The sequence below is a fragment of the Balearica regulorum genome, chromosome 1, assembly GCF_011004875.1.
Source record: "Balearica regulorum gibbericeps isolate bBalReg1 chromosome 1, bBalReg1.pri, whole genome shotgun sequence".
NCBI classification, from domain to species: Eukaryota; Metazoa; Chordata; class Aves; order Gruiformes; family Gruidae; genus Balearica; species Balearica regulorum.
This window is the reverse complement of record NC_046184.1, coordinates 101,330,059-101,346,318: the sequence shown is the minus strand read 5'-3', so window position 1 is coordinate 101,346,318 and position 16,260 is coordinate 101,330,059. Positions and strand designations below refer to the sequence as shown.

Here is a 16,260-nt window from a genome sequence, read left to right as displayed (position 1 = left end):
GGAGGGCTCCAGCTGGCCGCTTTTAACGGTGTAGGGCTCGCGCTAACTGGCAGGCGGTTTATAGCAGCGCAGTAAAACAGCCCACCAGCTGCTTCTCACGGTGTAGGGCTCTGGCTCGTTGCTTGACTACTAAAGAAAGGTGGAGGGCTCTGGCCGGCTGGCCGGGGCAAGCCTTTTAGGGCTCCGGCTGGCCAGCCGGGGCAAGTGGTTGAGGGCTCTGTCTAGCCAGCTGGGGCAAGCGCTGTCGTGCTCTGGCTGGCCGGCCGGGCAGGGAAAGGAGGCTGACGTCTTTCTTCTGTAATGAAATCTCAGTAACAATACCCTGGGCACTTAGGATTATTTCCATTTCCGTCCTATACCATAGTCTGTGACAACTTCTTTTAGATGTAAAAGCCCCTTGCAAGGGGGTAGGGCTCCGGTTTGCTGGTCGCAAAATAACACGGTGTAGGGCTCTGGCTGGCCGGGCGGGGCAAGCGGTGTAGGGCTCTGCCTGTTCAGCCGGCCGCTACGTATCGCTGTAGGGCTCCGGCTGGTCAGCCGGCTGTTCAACAACGGTGTAGGGCTCCGGCTGGCTGGCCAGGGCAAGCGGTTTGGGTCTCTGCATGGCCGTCCAGAGCAAGCATTTTAGGGCTCTGGCTGGCTGGCTTGCCCCTTATAACGGTGTCGGGCTCTGGTATTCTGGCCGCTAAACAACAGTCGAGGGCTCTGGCTGGCCGGCTAGGGCAAGCGGTTTGGGTCTCTGGCTGGCCAGTCGGGTAAGAGTTCTACGGCTCTGGCTGGCTGGACAGGGCAAGTGTTTTAGGGCTCTGGCTTGCCGGCCGGCCGCTTCCAACGGTGTAGGGCTCCGCTGGCCTGGCCAGCTGGCCGCAACATGAGAGTGCAGGGCTCCGGCTGGCCCACGCTCCGGTAAATAACGGTGTAGGGCTCTGGCTGGCCCGCCGTGGCAAGAGTCGTAGGGCTCTGGCTGTTCCGCCGGGGCAAGCGGTTTTGGGCTCTGGCTAGCCGGCTGGGGCAAGCATTTGAGAGCTCTGGCTGGCTGGCTGGCCGGCTGGCCGGGGAAAGTAGGGCGTAATCTTTACTCTGTAAGAAACCTTAATAACAATACAGTGGAAACTTATGATTATCTATATTACAGAACTAAACGTTATTTCCTTACAGGAGGTTGCTACACATTATTTACCTACAGGAGGTTGCTTTTCTTCTCCCAAATATATCCTCATCTCCAGACAGAGGGGAGTGCTTTAGGTCACGCAAACCAGAGCCCTAGGCTGCTTCCACGGGCCGGCTAGGCAGCCAGAACCCTACACAGCTCGCCCTGGCCAGCTAGCCAGAGCCCTAGAAGCATTGCCCCGGCCAGGCCATGGCCAGGCAGAGCCCTACACTCTCATATAGGGACCGGCTGGCCAGCAGTACTTCTACACCGCTATAGTCCACCCGCTGGCCAGCCCAAGCCCTACACCGTTGCAAGCTGTCAGCCGGCTAGCCAGAACCCAAAAACGCTTGCCTTGGCCGGCCAGTAATTTAGCAGCCAGCTAGACCCCTACAGCACTATTTAGCGGCCAACCAGACAGCCAGAGCCCTACACCGTCATTTAGCCACCGCCCGGCCAGCCGGAGCCCTACACCATTATTTAGCGGCAGGCTGGCCAGCCGCGCACCTGAAACCCTTACCCCGGCCGGCCAGACAGACCCCTACTACACTATTGCCCCGGCCAGCCAACCTGAACCCTACGCTGTTCATTAGCGCCCGGCACACCGGAGTCATGCGCCGTTATAAGGGGCCACTCAGAGCCCTAAAACACTGGCCCCAGCTGGCCAGCCTGAATGCCCCGACCGGCTAGCGAGAGCCCGACACACTTAGGGCCGTCAGCCGGCAAGCCACAGCCCTACACCACTTGCCCCAGACAGCCAGCCAGAGCCCTACACCGCTTGCCACAGCCAGCCAGCCAGCGCCCAACACCGTTCTTCAGCGGATGGCCAGCTTGACCCCTACACCCATAGGAGCTGGCGACTCATAGCCCTAAAACGCTTGCCCTGGCTGGCCAGCAAGAGCCCTAAAACGCTTGCCCCGCCCAGGCAACCAGAGGCCTAAAAACCTTGCCCTGACCGCCTAGCCAGAGACCCAAACACCTTGCCCCAGCCGGCCAGCCACAGCCCTGAAATTCCCCCATGCCCGCAGGCCAACCGCAGCCCTACAGCGTACTATCGTGGCCATCAAGCCTGACCCCTACACCGTTCTAAGCGGCCGTCCGGCCAGCCAGAGCCCTCAAACACTTGTCCCGGCCGCCTAGCCAGAGCCACACACTGTTATTTAGCAGACCGCTGGACAGACGGAACTCTAAAACACTTGCCCTGGCCAGCAAACCAGAGCCCTACACCATCACAAGCGGCTGGCCGGCAGCCAGAGCCCTAAAACGCTTGCCCCGGCTGGCCAGCCAGAGCCCCACACCATTATTTATCGACCGGGCGGCCAGCCAGAGCCCTACACCGCTTGCCCCAGCCCACCAGCAAAATCCCTACACCGCTTGGCCCAGCTGGCCTGCCGGAGCCCTGGACCACTTGACCTGGCCAGTCGGAGACCTAAAACGCTTGCCCCCGCTGCCCAGCCAGAGCCCTACACCGTTATTTAATGGCCAGCTGGCCAGCCACAGCCCTGCACCCTTAGAAAGGGCCAGCCAGTCAGTCGGAGGCCTACACCATTTTTTCGCAGACGGTCTGCCAGCCCGAGACCCACGCCGTTATTTAGCGGCTAGCCAGCCGGACCCCTATACCCTTAAAAGTGGCCCGCTGGCGAGCCATAGCCCTAAAACGCTTGCCCTGGCCGGCCAAGCAGAGCCCTAAACCGCTTGCTCGGGCTAGCCAGCCATAGGCCTGTACCGCTTGATGTGGCCGGCCGGACCCCTAAAACGCTTGCCCCAGCTGGCCAAGCAGAGCCCTACACCACTTGCCCCAGACAGCCAGAGATCTCTTCATCAGCGTCCAGAAAACCAGAGCCCTACACCGATACAGGAGGCCAACCGGAGCCCTACACCGCTTGCCCCGGCCAGCCAGACGCTTACACCCTTTCTTGCCCGTCAGCCGGCGAGCCAGACTCTACGCTGGTATTTAGAGGCCAGCAGGCCAGCCAGAGCTTTACACCGCTCGCCCTGGACAGGCAGACAGCCGGAGCCCAGAAACACTTCCCCTGGCCGGCCGGCCAGCCAGAGCCGTACACCGCTCGCCCCGGCTGCCCAGCCGGCACCCTACACCACTCCCACAGGCTGGTCGCCTGGGACCATACGCGCTTGCCCTTGCTCGCCAGCCAGAGCCCTACGCTCTTAGAGATTTCAGGTGGACAGCCGGGGCAAGCGTTTTAGGGCTCTGGCTCTCCAGCCGGCCGCTAGAGAAGGGTGTAGGGCTATGGCTTGCAGGCTGCGGCTGGCCCGTGGCGAAATAACGGGGTGGCGGTCCCGCCGGCCAGCCTGGGCAAGCAACTTAAGGCTCAGGCTGGCTGGCCAGCCACTAAATAACATTGGAGGGCTCCAGCTGGCCGCTTTTAACGGTGTAGGGCTCGCGCTAACTGGCAGGCGGTTTATAGCAGCGCAGTAAAACAGCCCACCAGCTGCTTCTCACGGTGTAGGGCTCTGGCTCGTTGCTTGACTACTAAAGAAAGGTGGAGGGCTCTGGCCGGCTGGCCGGGGCAAGCCTTTTTGAGCTTTGACTTCCCAGCCAGGGCAAGCCTTTTAAGGCTTTGGCAGGCCGGCCGTGGCAAGCCTTTTAGGGCTCCGGCTGGCCAGCCGGGGCAAGTGGTTGAGGGCTCTGTCTAGCCAGCTGGGGCAAGCGCTGTCGTGCTCTGGCTGGCCGGCCGGCCAGGGAAAGGAGGCTGACGTCTTTCTTCTGTAATGAAATCTCAGTAACAATACCCTGGGCACTTAGGATTATTTCCATTTCCGTCCTATACCATAGTCTGTGACAACTTCTTTTAGATGTAAAAGCCCCTTGCAAGGGAGTAGGGCTCCGGTTTGCTGGTCGCAAAATAACACGGTGTAGGGCTCTGGCTGGCCGGGCGGGGCAAGCGGTGTAGGGCTCTGCCTGTTCAGCCGGCCGCTACGTATCGCTGTAGGGCTCCGGCTGGTCAGCCGGCTGTTCAACAACGGTGTAGGGCTCCGGCTTGCTGGCCAGGGCAAGCGGTTTGGGTCTCTGCATGGCCGTCCAGAGCAAGCATTTTAGGGCTCTGGCTGGCTGGCTTGCCCCTTATAACGGTGTCGGGCTCTGGTATTCTGGCCGCTAAACAACAGTCGAGGGCTCTGGCTGGCCGGCTAGGGCAAGCGGTTTGGGTCTCTGGCTGGCCAGTCGGGTAAGAGTTCTACGGCTCTGGCTGGCTGGACAGGGCAAGCGTTTTAGGGCTCTGGCTTGCCGGCCGGCCGCTTCCAACGGTGTAGGGCTCCGCTGGCCTGGCCAGCTGGCCGCAACATGAGAGTGCAGGGCTCCGGCTGGCCCACGCTCCGGTAAATAACGGTGTAGGGCTCTGGCTGGCCCGCCGTGGCAAGAGTCGTAGGGCTCTGGCTGTTCCGCCGGGGCAAGCGGTTTTGGGCTCTGGCTAGCCGGCTGGGGCAAGCATTTGAGAGCTCTGGCTGGCTGGCTGGCCGGCTGGCCGGGGAAAGTAGGGCGTAATCTTTACTCTGTAAGAAACCTTAATAACAATACAGTGGAAACTTATGATTATCTATATTACAGAACTAAACGTTATTTCCTTACAGGAGGTTGCTACACATTATTTACCTACAGGAGGTTGCTTTTCTTCTCCCAAATATATCCTCATCTCCAGACAGAGGGGAGTGCTTTAGGTCACGCAAACCAGAGCCCTAGGCTGCTTCCACGGGCCGGCTAGGCAGCCAGAACCCTACACAGCTCGCCCTGGCCAGCTAGCCAGAGCCCTAGAAGCATTGCCCCGGCCAGGCCATGGCCAGGCAGAGCCCTACACTCTCATATAGGGACCGGCTGGCCAGCAGTACTTCTACACCGCTATAGTCCACCCGCTGGCCAGCCCAAGCCCTACACCGTTGCAAGCTGTCAGCCGGCTAGCCAGAACCCAAAAACGCTTGCCTTGGCCGGCCAGTAATTTAGCAGCCAGCTAGACCCCTACAGCACTATTTAGCGGCCAACCAGACAGCCAGAGCCCTACACCGTCATTTAGCCACCGCCCGGCCAGCCGGAGCCCTACACCATTATTTAGCGGCAGGCTGGCCAGCCGCGCACCTGAAACCCTTACCCCGGCCGGCCAGACAGACCCCTACTACACTATTGCCCCGGCCAGCCAACCTGAACCCTACGCTGTTCATTAGCGCCCGGCACACCGGAGTCATGCGCCGTTATAAGGGGCCACTCAGAGCCCTAAAACACTGGCCCCAGCTGGCCAGCCTGAATGCCCCGACCGGCTAGCGAGAGCCCGACACACTTAGGGCCGTCAGCCGGCAAGCCACAGCCCTACACCACTTGCCCCAGACAGCCAGCCAGAGCCCTACACCGCTTGCCACAGCCAGCCAGCCAGCCAGCGCCCAACACCGTTCTTCAGCGGATGGCCAGCTTGACCCCTACACCCATAGGAGCTGGCGACTCATAGCCCTAAAACGCTTGCCCTGGCTGGCCAGCAAGAGCCCTAAAACGCTTGCCCCGCCCAGGCAACCAGAGGCCTAAAAACCTTGCCCTGACCGCCTAGCCAGAGACCCAAACACCTTGCCCCAGCCGGCCAGCCACAGCCCTGAAATTCCCCCATGCCCGCAGGCCAACCGCAGCCCTACAGCGTACTATCGTGGCCATCAAGCCTGACCCCTACACCGTTCTAAGCGGCCATCCGGCCAGCCAGAGCCCTCAAACACTTGTCCCGGCCGCCTAGCCAGAGCCACACACTGTTATTTAGCAGACCGCTGGACAGACAGAACTCTAGCACACTTACCCTGCCAGCCATCCACAGTCCTAAAACATTTACCCCAAACAGCCAGCCACAGACCCAGAGCACTTGTCCCAGCACACCAACCACAGCCCTGCACTGTTATATAGTGGCCAGCTGGGCAGCAAGAGCCCCAAAATGTTTGCCCTGCCTGGCTAACTAGTTATTTACAGTGTCATTTACCTGCCAGCTGGACAGCCATAGCCCAAAAACCCTTTCCCCAACTGGAGCCCTACACCATTAGTTAGTGACTGACTGGCCAGGCCTCCACAACCTTATTTAGCAGCCAGCAACCTGCAGCCCTGCACAGTTATAAGGGGTCAACCAGAAACCCTGACCCCTACACCCTTATGTAGCAGCCAGCACGCCAGCCAGAGCCATACACTGTTCTTTAGAAGCCAGCCAGCCAACAAGACAGAGTCCCACGCCACTCACCCTGGCCAGGCCACCCAGAATCACAGACCACCAGTGCTAATACCATCAATAACAACCAAAAGGGACATCAAATGGGTACTTGTCAAAAGGTGAGTTATGCACAGCACGCTGTACAGCTGCACCACCCCACCAAACATTCTCCAGCTCCCAGCAGTCTGATCCCTGCGGTGCTTCACCACCGCACCACCTCCACAAGCCCTGCACACAGAGGCCCTTCCCAAGGCCCTTCCCCACACCCTTCTCCCCCAACACCCCCCAGCAGGCCCTTATCTAGCTAGGGGCAGCCCCACCCACCTTTCTGACCTCACCAGTCACAAGGCACCTAACAATGACCAGCCAGCCAATCCAGAGGCAGCTGGCAGAGGCCCCAGCACCTTCTGCCCCTGACTCTGTGGAGCAGCTCCTGCCTGGTGTTAACAGGTCCAGGAGGCCCCAGAGCAGCCACAGGAAGCCCTGGGCTGCAAGAAAATAATAAACATACACATGAAAATAAACCCACACAGAGAAGCTGCTGCCCAGAGCAATGAAATGGCCACAGCAGACGGCCGCTGGCACACACCAGGCCCGTGACTGTGGCTCCCCGCAGGCACCTGTAAGCTTTCATTTCGAACCTACAGCCACCTAGTTAGTGCAGCAGATATGCACAGTTCCCACAGTTAAATGCTCTGTACATTCAAACTAATATGAAGAAGTACTCAGGGAATTTGCAATATTCACTTAGCTTTCCCCTTGTAGGCAGGAAGACACTCTAAGCTCACAACCCATTTTGGAAACTCCTTTTCCATGACATCCTCCAGTTTGCAACTTTTAGAAGCCATACTCAAGTCCATCAAAGCTTTCTCAGTTTTTAGACACTTCATACTCATCAGCTCTTAATTTTTCATCACACTACAAGATTGAGTATCTCCAGAAGTGTCATTCATGGTAATCAGCTTATGATATTTCTCAGTCAGTCTAAATATACACTCATGGAATTCTCATAGACCAACAGCAGAATCAGCTTTTAAGTTTTTTTCCTAAAAATACCCAATAGGAACTAAAGAGGTCTTACACCATGAAAACTCATAAGCTCACACCATAGAGTGGAAGGTAAACCTGAATTTTGCCTTCATACAGGATATTTTCTGTGATAAGGCTCAATGTGAGCTAGCATGTGATCCACTTCAAAAAATATACATTTCCTTTCTGAACACAGTAGGAGGAGCAAGAGCTATGAAGACAGGGAGTTATTACCCTGACTAGTTTAAAATTCAACAAGAATATTTTGGTCAGTTTTGAGACTCAAAAGTAAGAAGGATGTGGACAGATTGTAGACTGCACAGCAAAGCAAGAATGACACTGTGAGAACAAAATGAGAAAGGGGTTGGGTTTGGGGGTTTTCCCCCTGAGGAAGGGCTGACAGGGAGTGGGACTGTAACCACAATCATCTGTTTGCTCTAAAGACACACCAACAAAGTGTCTTTGCCTACAGCAGGGTTAGAATACGAAGCCATAGATTTTATCTACAGAAAAAACATGTATTAAGATAGACTTAAACAGCAAAACGGATTACATAAACAATCCCAGTTCATAATGACATTCAGGAACACCTTTTTAGTAGTAACAAAACCCAACCCTTTTACTCAACATTCTGTAAGAAAAGATACTTCATGAAACATACAGGCAACACCTTTTAACTAAGATAATGCCATCTTAAAATTACTACACACCATTTAAGATAAAATTTAACACAGACATTGCAGAAAATGCAACAGCTAATTACCAAGGCTGTTCATTAATGGCAATTACATATATGGCTATACCCATTTGCTAGCAATGTTCTTTTTTCTTTTTTTCTTTCCAAAACAACACTTCTTAAAGCTGCTGCATGTTCTTCAGTGCAGTTCCCATCTCGTAACATAGTTTGAACTGACTTCCACTTAAGCAGCACATTCCTCTAAGCAAACAAGTAAAATCATGCTTAAATGTACCATGTTAAACTGCAGTTTAACATTCTGTGTATTAGATGAAGGGTTAAGCAAACCACCCATGTCCACTGAGCTGTTAAGGTGTTGGCCCTGTTCCCCTGTCCATTCAGTCAGGTGCAACCCAAGACGAGATGGGGGCTGAGGTCAGAGCCCTGATCTGGCCCCCAGAAATCCCTGAGGTCCTTCTCTTTTCGCAGTGACACCTCTTAGTGGAAGCAAAGAGGGGCTGAACTCTTCTCAGGGTTAATTATGCTGAAACCATGTCTGCTTTCCGAGGAGCTCCTCATGGGCTCTCCTCAAAGACCTTCAGAAGAGGGAAGAGAAGGGGCATCAGCTCTGGAAAACTAACTGATCCTGAAGATTTCTCTTCAGGCTTCCGGCCAATTCTTCAAACAAAGAATCAGATTTACATGAGGAACAGCAGAACTGCAAGGTTAGCTCAAAGGCAGCTGAGAGAGGAGGGAAGAGTCCAAACCTCAAATCCAATACTGTTGACACCTTTCCTGGCAAATCTAATGGGAAGAACTGCATACTGAATCTCCAGACTTGTCTTCTGGAAGTCCTCTTGTGGTCTTCTTGATCAAAGCATACTGAGAGGACCTGTCTTCTTCACTACATTTCCAGGACTCTGTGGATCCTGAAGGCACATTGTCTGAATTATACAAAATAACATAGTCATCCTTCAAGTTCTCAAATCCTGGAGGAGTGCAGTAATTGAATTCTGCAGGCACAGCCATCAAATGCTGGGGTAATGGAGCAATCAAAACCTGGTGGAAGCCAGTCCTCAAATCCTGGAGGACTGCAGTGCTCAAATTCTGGCTGGGTGGTGGTCTCAATGTCTGGGGCAGCACACATTCATTAACTGAAGGAGGAGACTTTACGGCTTTCATACCTTTGAGCCCCAGCACCTTCAGTCTTTCTCCATCTGGAAGGAAAAGAGTCATTTGAGTAGAAGTCTCTTTAATGCCACTGAATAGACAAGATTGTTACGCAGACACAGGAAAAACATGACTAGAAGTTGGCAAAGATTGGCCAAAGAGTCTGTGGAAAGCAGTAGTCAAAGAATATGTGCAAAAAGATCACCTCTACTTCCCATCCTCCAGGAAGGAGGAAAGCATGGAGGGAAAGAGGCCAGATCAGCCCCTCACCAAAGAAGTTGGTGAGCTAGAGGCCACTGACCAGCATCTTGCAGACACTGGGGCACCCTGAGCCATATCTCACAGTGCATGCTTGTTCATTGCTTGCACACAGGGCTGGTTTACGCCTGGCCAGGCCATCAACAGGTATATGGAAACAGGGGAGATGACAGACCCCTAGGTGAGCACTTGCCTGCAGAACAGCACCAATGGACGTGAGCGCTCACAGCAAGTCCTCTATTTATATCAGCTGCTCCTTCCTGCCTCTCGCTAGCACAAAGTAGGAGCAGACGCCTGTGGTTAGAGCAGGGGCTCAGGCGCAGCATGCAGCCTTCTGGGTCTGGCTTGCCCACAGAGGCTGCACCCACAGGACCTCCATCAGCCCCCACCACCCACATGGGTGGAAGGGCACAGCCCCTGCAGGCAGCTGGCTCAGCTCATAGCTCCCATGCTCAGGCCTTTCCCGCAGCCCCTGGGGAAAGATGTGGGTGCAAGTGCAAAGGACATGGGGGCACCCATAAGCACATCCTGACCATCCATCCCCTTGCGGGAAGGGGCACAACAGGGGACTCTCCTACCTGGACAGCCAAGCACTTTGGGGCACCAGGGCCTCACTGCCCATTCGTTCTCCTCTGTGGGAGCAGAGATTCTGGTCAACAGTTCACTCCTGCCTGTACTGGCATCTGCCAGCAATGCTGGGCAGAGCCACCCAAGCATTTTGGATAGAGCTGGCTGCAGCTCTGTATGCCAAGAGGTAGAAAAGGGCCTGGGCTTTAGCTCCGCTGGCAGTGCAGTCCCTGACGAGAGCATGTGGGAGCACTGGCCAAACGCACCGCCCTAAGCACAGCAGCCCTGCATGGGCAGTAGCACTTCCCCTTCCCCAACCTGAACCTTGCTTCCAATCCATTGCACAATTCAATGGGAAATTCTGTTAAAGCTCTTCTTTCTTGTTTGATATTTTACTCTAGATCAGGTTTTGCTCTGTTTACTTGCTTTTGCTTCTGATTACCTTGAAATTCGAAGATAGAAAAATATGTCACCTTGTCAGCTGTTGCAGGGTTAGCCTCTTTGTTGCTTCTCAGCAAATCTTTACTTCTTTGCTTAGTGGAGTTTGTACCATCTAGTCCCTGCACGCTAGGATTTTCATCATTTTCTGAAAGGAGAAAAAACATTTAATTGAAAACAAACTCAGAGTGTGGACAACAACAAAGAGAGAGTTCAGATGTCAGTTCCTGGGCTGACGTCTGACTGCCTTCCTTTAGACACTCTTCTGAAGCTTCTTCTGGGACAGTAATGGAAGTTTTCATAGTGTAAAAAAGAAAAACACTAGCTCAAGGTTCAGAGTTCAGACAGGCAAAATGGCTTTGGCAAACATGCCAGCATAGACAGTTTGTGACCAGTGCCCACAGTTACAGAATTTTCACCTGAACATCATTACAACTCCCTCTGCAAAGCTGTAATGATGTTCAGGTGAAAATTCTGTAACTGTGGGCACTGTATATATAGTAGTTCAACATGTTTTTCTCAGGCACTAGTTGATGAATCCAGTGTTGGCAGGAAGGTAACCAGTCTGGGGACTCACATGAGGGTAGGGACTAGCTACAGGATGCTCCAGAAGTAATTATAGGGATCTAGGCTGAGTAACATCCTCTATGAGGCAGTATCTTGTTTAAAGCAGAAAGCGAACAAAAATGTCTATGTTTCACAGCTGATGCCAAGTTTCTAAAATTATTAGATTTGTATATTTACTGAAAACTCAGAAACAGTGTAAATCAAAACTCAAGTCTCTGCCATGCCTCTCAAGTAGAACATCAGAGTTTCACTTCACTGTACCCACTACCTCCATCACTTCCTATAACTACTAAATATAGCGGGAAAGGAGCCCAAGAAGATACATCTATTCCCTGAACCACCCAGTTCACACATGATGCCTCTAGTGTTACAGTACTCAGCACTCAACTGTAGGAATCACTTCTGTCCACAAGAGAAGCCGTTGGACTCCTCACACACCCACTGTTACTTAGGGGTGACAGCAGGGTCTGCTCCCATTGCTCCCTGCAGGTCGTATCTTGGTGTGGAGGGCACAGGGCTGATGAGCTCCGGGCTGATGAGCTACATGTGCCAAACACTATTCAATAGCCTGGCTCTGAGCTAGGGTGGAAACTCCTCCTACCAAGTGGGAGGAACCGTGCAAGGATTACAAAAGGGAAGGAGGAGGAGAGCATGAAGGAGGACAGGACAGGACAGACGGATGGAAGGATCACTGCAGTTAATACAGGAGACATACTGTCTGCCCTGTGCAGTCTGAACCACCCCCTCTGCCCAGAAAGAGGGATGCCTAATGAATCTGCAGGGCAATTGGAAGAAGAAGGGAAAGCACCAGCCACCCCCCGGGGAGTGAGCAGCTAACAGGAACCCTTAAGTCTCTGCACACAGCTGAAGGGGACACAGCCCACTAGGTTAGGGTAGGAGGGACCTGAGACTGCACAAAACTCATTATCTAGATCATCCTAGTACAGTGCACATGTGATTACCCTGCTATTAATGCTATCAGCAGCTCTGACTACTTTGAGTAATTTGGATCTCTCAAATATCAGATATTTCTATGCTAGAAAAAAATCCCCTTGTTTACAATATTCAGTTTAAATAAAACAATCAGGCCTCACTAAACTACACTCGGACAAATCACACTCTTGGCTCCCTCTCTGTGACCGATAGGAAGCCACACAGTGATGGATACTCACGTGAACAAGGACTGTTTTCATCCCTTTCTTCACGTTCATCAGGACTGTCTCTCTCATCTGTAAGTATCAAGCTTGCATATCGAATCCTTGGTACTGTGATCCAAACTTAAGCCAAGTCAAGTAAAAAGCAGACAAATACACTTGAAACATTTGCAGGAAGAAGTGGAAGAATTAGTACCCAGCATATCGCTCAATTCCTTACAGCTCACCCCTTACTAGAGAACAGTAAGGCTCAGGAGCACATAACTAAAGATAATGGTTCTGTCTTATATGTGTCTCAATGCTTTGAACCATGGAAAATATTCTACCCACTGATCATCTTGTATTTTTCAGTCTCTTCATGCACCCCCCGCCAAGAGCGCACCCTGCCCCCAATTCTCTTGTCTCTGTCCTTTCCTGCCGCAAATCCTCTCCTCTGTTTAGCTTAAAGCCTTTCAAATCACTACCCACTCCTTCCTACCATATGGGACAAACTACTTTTTGTCTCCATTAGCTATGGGCTGGACCAACTTTGCATTTGAACTGTAAAGCACCTCCAGGCAGTAGCAGCTTCTTGCCAGAGAAGGCCACCATCTTCCATCCTCTGGGCCACACAGACCCACTCTCTCCTTACCCTACATATTTGCTGCAGCGACCCATGATTTTCATTCCCATCTTGCCCCCAATTTCGGTGTGAGCTACTTAAAACTGACAAACCAGATTTTCAATCTGGATTAAAATCTCACACAGGCCTTGGAGCTAACGTGGAGCTCCTGAGCAGCAGCACAGCTTCACGCATGCTGTGCAACACTGCCATGGTTGAGCCCAGTTAACAAATCTTACCCACGCAGCTCCAACGGTGACATGGTGTCTGGGCTTGGGGAGGTGACATTATGTTCAGGCTAGGGTCGCTGACTCAGCAGTAAACATGGGTTCCCCCCCTCACTGCATGCACTCACCAACGCTGTGCTCCCAAAAGTGACCGAACCCAGATGACCCCCACCAGGCAGAGATATGAGGCTCTGTTTTACCAGCCAATGTCCCACCTCCAAATGACAAAACCACCTCAGCAGACCACACAAACAACAGGAAAACAGGAGCTGCTGGGATCTCCTAAGGCCTTGCCACAAGTCTACCCTGCAGACCCACAGGACCAGCCTGGACACTCCCAGCACCGGACTTTGGCAGCAGCACATTTCCATCAATGTGGAAAAGCCTCAGGCAGACAGTCCCTGTAGCTGCCATCACCAGCACTGACAGCAGTGTAAAGCTGCAGCCTGCTAGTCTCAACCTAACTCAGAATAGAAACTGCACTGAAATGCAGGGAAATGGATCTACACATGAATGGCTATTTAAATAGGGTTTCTGTATTCTGAAAGTGTTAAATAGGATATCTTACCTGACTTGTCTTTGCGCTTCTGAAAATGCCAAATCAGTGCAACCAAGACAGTTATAATTACAACTCCTGGTGATACTACGAGAATATAGAACAGTACACAAACATAGCTTCTTCTTAGAGTCTCCTTTTGCTCTACAAAGAAAATTCAGGTGAGAAAAATACTTACTGTACCTTCATCCTGCTGTACTATGTTAGCTTCATTGATCTTTATTTTTGTAACATCCTGTAAGTACGTTATTGTCGGAAAGCTGACTTCTAAAATTAAAGGTTACCTTCTTTATTTTCTCTAAGGGTCTTACAATCAAAGGGCCTCTTTTCATAAAGCACATATGGGAGCCTGTAACCCATGACATTGGGGCAGACCTCAGCCAACAGCCTGGCTCACTGGCTGTTCTTTCTGCCTCAGAAATCTGTAAGGTGGAATATCTAGTGAGATATATTCGCACACTAGGCATTTTAGTATCACTGCATGACACGCATGTATACTCGTAAGTCTCTCTGTATCACTCCGGTTGGGTTTCTGTATCACAGGAAAATCCAAACAGTACATCAGCCTTGTGTTCCAAGGAAGCACATGCAGCACTGAAGCGGCGCTCACAGCATTTCATTGGGAAGCTAAGGTGTCACTGCCCAGAGCTGCACTGGCCCATGAACACAATAGTCTGGCATTAAATGAAGGAGAAGAGGCAAGCAGGAAATGTGAATAATTTTTTTTACAATAATTGTTTTTCTCTCTCAAACCAAAAAGTTGTATTGATGTAACTACAGTGGTTGCCTTTTACACTGTGAAATTTTGAAAAAAACTAAAATTGTAGGCAGCGTTTAATTAAAAGTTTCCCAGTTTCCCCACCACAGTAACCTTTGCAGATGTGAAAGTGGATCTTCTCCCAATCTCAGGGATGCTCATAAACTCAAATTCACCAGAAAGTACTTCTGATACATCTAAACCAGCAATCATCTGAACAGAGGATATGGCATTTACTGGCTCAAAAAAAAGTATTTTTTGTGTCACAGCTCATAGTATTTTCAAAATATATGGGAGTAACAAACTAGGAAAAAAATGACACTTTGTGCCAGCCTAGGTCTTTGGCTGGAGCAGTCATACCGGCAAAAGAAGGCCCAGCTCTACCCAGCAAGACTTACCCTACCTAGTCTTTGTCTCATCTACCTGTTAATTAGCTAATTGCTAATGCAATTTGAGGTAGTCTCTTAACATAATCTGTTTGGGTTTGCATATTGAATCTGGATGCAAGGAAAAAAAAATAAAAAGCTTTGCTTAACTGAGAGCCAGCATTTTTAAGAGATACTCACCAACTTTCACATAAGCGATGCATTCATATAGAGTTCTCCCATCTCTATCATTCACTTCTATAGAATATCTGCCACGGTCATGTTCCTGAATCCTGTCTAGTCTGAGACTGTAATTAGACACAATCTCAGACCTGTTAACATATTCCTCATGGTACCAAAACCAAGAACCATTTGTCCAAGCAATTTCTGTGTTTTCTTTTTTCCAGAATACCTGGAAGAAGTGTTCCAGCATTGTCTCTGTTAGATTCAAGAACAGGGATCCACCAGTAAGTTCTGTGATTTCTTTAAATGTTTCCACTCCTGAGGGGAGAAAAACATAACTGTTCATTACTGGAATATTTTACATTCCACAGAGAGTGAGCACAAACAGGAATATTCCTTGTATTTTTTGTTAATTGAAAGTGTTCTTCCTTTGCTATAGTTATCTGAAATACCAGCCTGAAATCAATACAGAAATTCACTATAAGACTGCTTTAATATCTTCGCTTGTAATAAGATAGGTTTTTTTCCATTTTAATAATGTTTCTTCCATTCCATGTGCCGACATACATCTTCTTTAGTACAACAAGGTGGGCCCAGGGGTGGGTAAGCTATAAGTTAATGGGACTCTACCCAGCCTTAAAACATTCATTGGTGCTGTCTGCACAAGACTGGTGTAAATTCAGGGCAGCCCCTTCATACTTTGTATCTCCATTACCATCTCTGCTCCTACTGCAGCTCATATACATACCTCAGGCAGTGGTAAAATACCACCCCCAGAATGCGGCAGCAGCAGCGCAGAGCTTAAGGTGAGCTGCAAAACCTCTTGGGTAGGCGAGCACCACTTAGCTCATACCTCAGACTTCTGCATGGGTAAAGGGCCACTGGTATCACAGGAGCTAACCCTGAACCTGTGAGTAAATTGTGCTATGCCAGCTTGAAATTGTATTCCGCATGCACCCTCAAACCACCCCCACTCCCATCCTCCTCTTGACAAGACATAAGGACAGAAAATGAAGGGCATTGTCTGTACTCAAAAGAGCAAAGGCAATTTGAGGAAAGATACACCCACATTTGGAGCTAGAACACTCCTTCAAAAAACTGGACATGGAACTTCTCATGCCTCTCTGATCAGGGTTTGGTTTTATATCACACCCAAGAGCCAGGTCTTCTTGCAGACCATTGCACTTTGGAGAAGGCTTTAAATGCAGCAGAACTTCCCAAAATTAACTTCTAAAAGACTGCTTTAGCCACACGAGAACCACCCTCAGGCACATGATTGCCCCTAGCAGTCATTCCAGACATTAACCTGCACATACAGAGATTCTCTCCCACCTATGCAAACTATTAAATGACACAGGACTGATAAGGGTGGATTGAAG

General features: G+C 51.1%; 1 protein-coding gene across 1 annotated transcript in view; it reads right to left on the bottom strand.

The window, feature by feature from the left end:
* Positions 1 to 7,972: 7,972 nt before the first annotated feature.
* Positions 7,973 to 16,260, bottom strand: part of LOC142604156 (uncharacterized) — a 22,253-nt gene continuing 13,965 nt past the window's right edge. Inside the window, exons 5-9 of the mRNA XM_075768843.1 lie at positions 14,900 to 15,199; positions 13,589 to 13,720; positions 12,211 to 12,315; positions 10,476 to 10,619; positions 7,973 to 9,255 (exon numbers count right to left, since the gene is read on the bottom strand). Of these exons, the coding sequence (XP_075624958.1) occupies positions 8,843 to 9,255; positions 10,476 to 10,619; positions 12,211 to 12,315; positions 13,589 to 13,720; positions 14,900 to 15,199 (1,094 nt within the window). The 3' untranslated portion in view covers positions 7,973 to 8,842. The remainder of the gene's footprint in view (positions 9,256 to 10,475; positions 10,620 to 12,210; positions 12,316 to 13,588; positions 13,721 to 14,899; positions 15,200 to 16,260) is intronic.